Raw genomic sequence first — 7,597 nt, 5'->3', positions numbered from 1 at the left:
CACAAAAACAGTTTCTTCCCGTCTGCAGCTGGCCTCCTTAACAAGGCCCGGATCCCCTGTGAGACTGACTCTTAAATCCACACTGTATATATGGATTACATTAATGCACCCCCGTCTTCTGCACAGTTTTCTTATCTTTATTTATTTATGTCTTAAAAGTGCTTTATTTTTGTGTGATGTGTATATTTTTATGCACCAAGACTAATTCCTCGTATGTGTAAAAACTTACTTACTTACTTAAACCTAATTCTAATTCTGATTCTGAGTCTTTTTTCAGTAACTATAGGATTACAGTTTCTTTTTTTTGTCCTGATTACGTATTTTTATATGAAATAACAGGTGTATGTTTATCAATTCCATATATACTTTTGAGGAAATTAATTAAACTGCAAAAAATGTACTTTAATTTAGATTTATTTAAACTTTTGTAGGTGCAACTGATTGAAAGGGATCAAACCAGAACAATTTTACCAGAGTGAACCCAGACAGATCAGTCATTCTGAGAGTCTGGCTGCAGAATTAATCACAATAAATGATTAAATCTGTAAAATATGAGACAAACAGCGTTATAATAAGGCACTGTAGCAGAAGACGCCCTTGTTCTCCAGATTCAAAGGACCAGTGTGAAGGATTTAGTGGCATCTAGTGGTGAAGTTGTGTTCCTGCGCTCAGATAATGAAAAATAATTAATCATTTAAAAAGCATTTTGTCCCCATGACAAATAAAAACAGCATAAACAGCAATTAATCAATTCACTATTATCACAAGACACAGCTTGATACATTATAAGATAAAAATGCTCCCACACAACATTTCCCAACTATATTTAAATCGTTTGTTGATCTGATGTGTCAGTAAGTGTATATAATTACACTGTAATGATATTTCCTCAGAAACGCTGCAATTACTTAAACGCCCTCCAGAATTAAAGATGAGCTCTCTGTTCAGCAGAAAAATGTGACGGACGAAGGAGAAGTGCAAGAATAGTTCAGTGAGTGCAAATAATGACCCAAAGCATTTTCTAGGCCATTACTCAGTTTCCTATTCTAACCAATAAAACAGATTTTCTGTGGTTGTAGGTCACTCTTTATTTGTTTGGTTCTCATAGATACTTAACAACAGTGATGTGACACTAAGGCGGGGGTTTGAAGCCATGCTCAAGTGACTGCTAAATTTAAAAACTCAATCCCTCACAGCCTCTACCCTCATGGTCAATATTTATTTTTTTCAACCGGGTTATCGAGGCCTTCAGGATTTTAAGGATTGTAGGAAAACTTTAAAAATATACACATTTGGCCGATATCTCGTCATACTGCGTTACAAAAGATACACAACCAAAGAGCTAAAAGAACAAACGTCAGGGAGAAGAAAACACTGAATTTATCAGAAAAGAAATCATTGTTAAAAAATAAATTAATACATAAAACTAGTGCTGTCAGTTAACCGCGTTATTAACGGCGTTAACGCAAACCCATTTTAACAGCGTCAATTTTTTTATCGCAAGATTAACGTTCTTTTTGGCCTAGCACACTTTGTAGTTTTTTCCACATGCTGTTGCAACAACTAGTAACGTTATAAAAACTACAACACCACACCGGATCTAGCTAGACCGGAAACAAAACAACAGGCACACCACACACACTTGTTTAAGAGTAGTAGACATTACGTTTTGAGTGGATGGCGAGCACGAGACGCCGAAATGGATGCCAATAATATTCTGAATGGAAAGTTTACTTTTAAAAGTTGCCAAATGGTTCCATTGACAAGCCCAAAGTGATCTGTGTGTTTTGTCGTTGTGAACTGAGGCGAACCAGGCGACAATGGATGATTATTCAATAAAAACAACATTTGCACAAAGCAAGCCGATCCACTTTTCCATGTTGATAAGAGGATTAAAATGAGAAATATAATGGGACAAAAAGAAATCAAGGGACATTTAGAATAGATAAAAATGTGCAATTAATTGCGATTAAACTATGATATTAATGCGATTAATCGCGATTAAATATTTTAATCGTTTGACAGCACTACATAAAACTGATAATTGTATAAAAAGTTTGTAAAACTGGAAATAATCTGTTTAAAACTCATAAAAAATTTCATACACATTACTTGCAGGTATTGTTCGCTGTTTGGGTTCATTGTTCAGTTTATCTGCTGTTATTGTTAAACACTGATTATAAAATGAAATATCCATAAAATATGTCAGTTAGTTTACTGAATGATAGAAAAGTCCCACGGTTGTCCTTCACTAACTCTAGAAGCAAACAGCTCTCTGATTTCTGTTTTCTGAGGTTTTATTAAGTCCTGTCATCAGTGTAAAAATAGAACAATGAATAATCTAATATAATAAAAATAACCTGTAAATAATGCAATAATATTGAAAAAAGTCTCAAATGAGCATGAAACATAAATATCTGGGTCAAACCGAATTGAACTACAGTTCATTTTATTTTGTTTCTCAATTTAACACCAATAGAAATATAATTTAAGACTGTTGTCTTTGTGTTTAGGTATTCACACACATTGTCAACTCATCTTCTAATTAACTTTGGTTATAAATTAATTATTTATTATAAAAGTCACATATTCTGACCCATCACCTCCTTTCCTGTTAACAGTATCATTAATTTAGCCCATAACGATCCTTCAAATTATCGTCCTAAATAAGAAAATATTTAAATATAAGTAAATGAGGGAAGGAAAACTCAAATAAAACAGCATTAACTGATGAATGTCAACTTGACAGCACACAACACGCCACTGCAAGTGTAACAAACAACAGAAATTAATTAACGTAATCTACGCCTAATATGTCGAGGCAAACAGTGAGATTATTTTATACTTTATTATGTAAAACATAAAGAAACAGCTTCGATGCAGGTGTTTCGTTTTCTAAAGCAATGCAGAGCTGTTTATTTTATTGATTCTAGTAACTTTAATGTCCTTAAAGTGTTCAATGTTCACCGTATCGGATTCCCAGAGTCTGAACAGGTTAGGTGTGAATCTGTCCGTTAACGCAGTGCAGACCAGGTCTTTTAAAGTCTTTCCAAACCCATAAAGGATTAACATTATTTTCCGGTGTCGTGGTGGCTATTAGCCTGGAGTACCCGCAGCGGCTGTACGGCACAGGAAAGACGTTAAAGTAACCCCAGCTCGGGGGGTCGGTGGGAGGGATGCCCAAGTACTCCATACACAACCCCAAATACACGTCTTCAATGTAAAGAGCTTTAACGTGTCTGGATGCCTCCACCAGCTTTTTAGGGAGGTCTAGAGACAGGACGTAGCCCAGACCCAGAGCGTAACGTGGGTACTGTGAGTGAGAGTAAATCTCCACAGGTACGTACCACTTAGACTTTCTATCTCTCAGCACTGCGCTGCCTCTCGCCACGAGTCCCGTCATGTAGTTTGTCTTTGGAGCGTTTACCAGCATGCCGACGAGATTGGGCACATTCAGAAACATGTCTGAGTCGATCTTCATGGCATAAGAGGCGCCGGAGCAGTGGGAGTCCAGCCACTCCAGCATCACCATGGTTTTGATGGTCAGGTTCTTGTAGCAGTCCAGGAAGTCGCTCTGGATCAGGTCTTGATGCTCTTTGCTCTCCTGCAGCAGCTGCCCTTGGAGCCGCTCTGCTCCCTCTCCGGCCTGCAGCCCCAGCAGGAAGAACAGCTTCACCACTTTGCCCTGTACCGAGCTCTCGCCTCCCCAGGTGCTGCGGATGATGTGACGATGTGCCCTGTTGTGGGGTGCCACAGGGACCATCAGAACCAGGAACGGCTTCTGCTCCTCACATTTCTTTGGCTCATTTATTAGGAAGCGGTACTTGTAGGGGTATTCCACTAAGTACAGCCCCGGAGACACATAAGGAACCGGCGTTGGTGGCTCAGGCGTTGAGATGTTCTCGATCTCAGAAACCTGGGAAGCACCTGTAGCGTTGCTGATTATCTTGGGAATCCAGGTGAATGCGAGGTGCCTCAAATCAACATCGAGAAAGATCAGTAATATGAGAACAACCAAGAATAAAAACTGAATGAGTCTCTTTTGGATCATTGTTTTGTCCTGCTGGACGTCTTCACTCTGGATAATACAAATAAAGAATAAGAGGTCAGCCATCGCAGTGACACTGGAGGATGTTGAATTTTTTAAAGATTAGAAAGATACAAAACAAACAAGAATCTGAATTCCACATTTAATTATTTTACAGTCAGTGTTCAATAAAAGTTCAACCAACAAAGAACTAAATACTCAGTTCGGGACAATACAACAGTGGGCCAATGAAAATAGTGAAAAAGAGTGTTTCCCAAACTTTTTTCTAGGGAGCCACTTTTAAAAAAAGACAAGTTAACAGAAGGTCTCATCTATAAATCGTTATAAGAGTAAAAAATTTTGCAGAAATGAAAGTTTCTGAGAATTTTTACTGCTATTCCTGCATCGCCTCGTGTTTTCTTGAACAAGTAAAGCAGCCATTTCGAAGAGATACACGTTTGATAAATCACAACTTTGCTGTATGTTTATTAAAAAGCACACGCTAAATACTTTAACAATAAGACCTAATAAATGGATTTTAGGTGGAATTAACAAGCTTATTGTTTTAATGATTTAATCTTCTTTTAACAGTGTTTCTAAATGTCTTTAGTTGGCTTCAAACTCCTGTTGTTTATAACGCACTGCGTCGAGTTGATCACTGATATCAGTACATTTGCCTTAAAAGTGAGCTGTGGAGGTTCATATGTGACTTTATGAAGTAAATTTAGAACAAAGTTTGGAACATTTAAGAGTAAGTTAACTTTATTATTCATTATTATTAACTTTTAATATCAAAGGTCTTTATATATATATTCTTGATAAACACAACATAAAAGTAAAACCATCACATGAGTAAATAAAAATCCTACCTGTGATATTTTAATGCAAAAACACATAAGAACATGAAATAAGTGTAATAACCACATTAGTTTCTGATTGCAGTGACTGCTGTTGAATGGATGAAGCACCAGGATTAATGAAGACATAACTGGACAATCCGGTTTAATCCGATATCTTGGTTTCATGGAACAGCCCTTCTGGTAGTGATAGATTGTGTGAACTCTTTTCAGGATGTTGACAGTATACAATTCAACCTTAAAGAATCTGTACACGTGCAGCCAGAAAGGAACAACGCAGTCAAACATTAGTGTCATTCATTCCTTTAGAGAAACCTGCCGTACCTGTTTGAACCTACTGATGCTAACTGGGCATTTTCAGAGTGAAACAGTCTGACTTCTCATCAGTTTAATTAAGTTATGTCTCAGCCTCTCTGTGGATTCCTGCTCATTCTGCCTCTCCGTCGTATTCAGACACATTTACACTTCCCCCCCGACCCCTTCGCTGTTATTAGTTACCTGTTCAGATGCCTTCAGACTTCCTCACCTGCCCTGCAACCAGCCGCCGTTCCCCAGTCAGCTGTCAGATCATTGTCACCTGAACCTGCCTGTCGACCTACCTGTCTGCCTGTCAGCTTGTTTGTGTCTTCAGCATTAAACCATCGGACTGTCTCTTTGTCTGTCTCTCACGCTCGCCTGCTGCAAGAAGTCGAAACTCTAGTCCACATGAAGCAAGAGTCAGAGAGCTACTTGTTTACACATATTTGCTTATTTCCTGTGAAACCATCGGCATTTAGGGAGGGACTTGGCGCCAGTACTGTTAGCGACAGTTAGCCTCTCTTAGCAATAAGTCCATCGCGAAACTCTATAAATCACCTCGGTACCGCTGTCGTCAAACTGTCCTCTGTAAGCATGCAGTGTCACCTTACATTCTACAATATATTTGAATTTCATGGGGTTTTTCTCAGTCTTTCTACCTAAAATAAAGTTAAAATTAAAAATACAACACCAATAAGCGACGTTGCGTTACAGATGTTTTCTTCCATTACATTAAATTATTAAATTACTTGTAAAAACAGCAGAAATTAGATTAAAAAAACTATTTACTCTGTAATAAATGATTCTGTGGTCATTCAGATTTTAAATAATGAATTGAATGAATTTAATTTAATGAATCTATTAAATTAATTGTGTCCTTGGTTTAGTCAAATCAATTTAAAGTTTGGAATAAAATTAACTTATTCTAGTAAAATAAAACATAAGCATTCAGTTTATTTAATCATAAATAGAGAGAATATTGAGTGAATCCAACCTGTAGTTACCACCAAGTTTTTCACATCAACTCAATATTTTTGTTTAAATTTGAATTATTTTGTGTTTTCTCTTTGAATCCACTCACATTGAATGTGTAACTACAAAGTGTCTGATTTAATTAATATTTACTCCAAACATAGTTATATTAAATTGATATATTTAATTAATAACATTGTTTGTAATCTGCTGCCTTCATTTTACTTTAAGTAGTACTTACAGTGTACAATTAATCATTTAATCAACATGGTAGCCAATTAATTTTGGCGGCTTTGAGGCTTATTTATAATCATAAAGTCAACTTAATGGAACAAACTGGAATTAAATCACCAAAACTTAAAATACTGCACATTTAAAACAACAGAGTTACTTCAACAGTTTATTTTTGAGTTGATTTAATTCACGTGAATGAGTGACTGAATCTTTGTTAAGCTATACTAACTTACTTCTTTTATTAGGTTTTGTGTTCATATCAGATACAAACATGTTTCTACATCAACCAAGAGCCTTTGTTTTGGTTTTGCTTATATTTTTAGAATAAATCTGATGTCAGGAGACTGTAGTCACCAGAAATTGTCTCTGACTGTTGTGTCAAGCAGAAAACATACTCAGACACATTAATACACTCATCATTGATTCATGCTTTACATGATGAGTCAGGCAGCTGTTATATATTACTTTAACTGGTGCATTGGACCACATTAGTATCAAGGGATACCAAATATTAGCAGGAAAAGTGTAAACAGTAGTTAATCAGTTTCTTACCCGGTTAGTTTTCATGAATCCACAGGAATCTTCTGGAGATACAACAGCTGACCAACCGGAGAAGGACGAACGACAGACTGCCAGAGACTGCAGGTGAGTTTCAGTTTACCTGCGTGTCTATGTATTTGGGTTTGCCTCCATTGCTGGAAGCATTATACATTATACTGAGTTTGAATGCGTGAAACTGACACTGATGCACAAAAGCTTTCAGGAGTTTCACATTTCAGTTTCTCACTTTTATTATAACTTTAGTTTGTTAGATTTTTTATTTATGTATTTATAAATAACGAGCGGAGCATCAGAAGAAAAACACTTCCTCCATAAAATATGATCCAGTTTTACCAAAATCAGTGACATTGTTGTTAACAGTTTATATAATGGAGCTTCTGGGTCTGTGAAGTGTCTTAAACCTGCATTCTCAGTAACAACCAGCAGGGGGCGGCTCCACTGGTTGCAATAACACACAGATACCATTCAGTCTTATGGAGAAATTAGTCGACTTCTCAGTTGATGTATGAGCTCAGTAAACAGTTTCCTGATGAGTTTCTGGTCTCAGTCTCTAGTTTCCGTCTTCTTCCATACAGCATGATGTTCATTTAGTAACTGATGCTCCCATTTAGAGTAAAACAGACCATAAAGCAGGGTATGCTTTAGGGCG

General features: G+C 36.8%; 1 protein-coding gene across 2 annotated transcripts; it reads right to left on the bottom strand.

Annotated features, from left to right (window-relative positions):
* Window positions 1–2,829: 2,829 nt before the first annotated feature.
* LOC127351168 (beta-1,3-galactosyltransferase 2-like) lies at window positions 2,830–7,007 on the bottom strand. 2 transcript variants are annotated; one of them, XM_051378452.1, is made up of 2 exons: window positions 6,940–7,007; window positions 2,830–4,078 (listed from the first exon to the last, which is right to left on the bottom strand). In XM_051378452.1, exons 1-2 carry the CDS (start codon window positions 6,952–6,954, stop codon window positions 2,996–2,998), a joined length of 1,098 nt encoding a protein of 365 aa, XP_051234412.1. In that variant the 5' UTR covers window positions 6,955–7,007; the 3' UTR covers window positions 2,830–2,995. The 2 variants fall into 2 exon arrangements, with proteins under 2 accessions (XP_051234412.1, XP_051234413.1); XM_051378453.1 differs by lacking the exon at window positions 6,940–7,007 and adding an exon at window positions 5,383–5,635.
* Window positions 7,008–7,597: the final 590 nt, after the last annotated feature.

Source organism: Dicentrarchus labrax, unplaced genomic scaffold (assembly GCF_905237075.1).
Source record: "Dicentrarchus labrax unplaced genomic scaffold, dlabrax2021, whole genome shotgun sequence".
NCBI lineage: Eukaryota > Metazoa > Chordata > Actinopteri > Moronidae > Dicentrarchus > Dicentrarchus labrax.
This window is presented reverse-complemented; position numbering and strand designations above follow the sequence as displayed.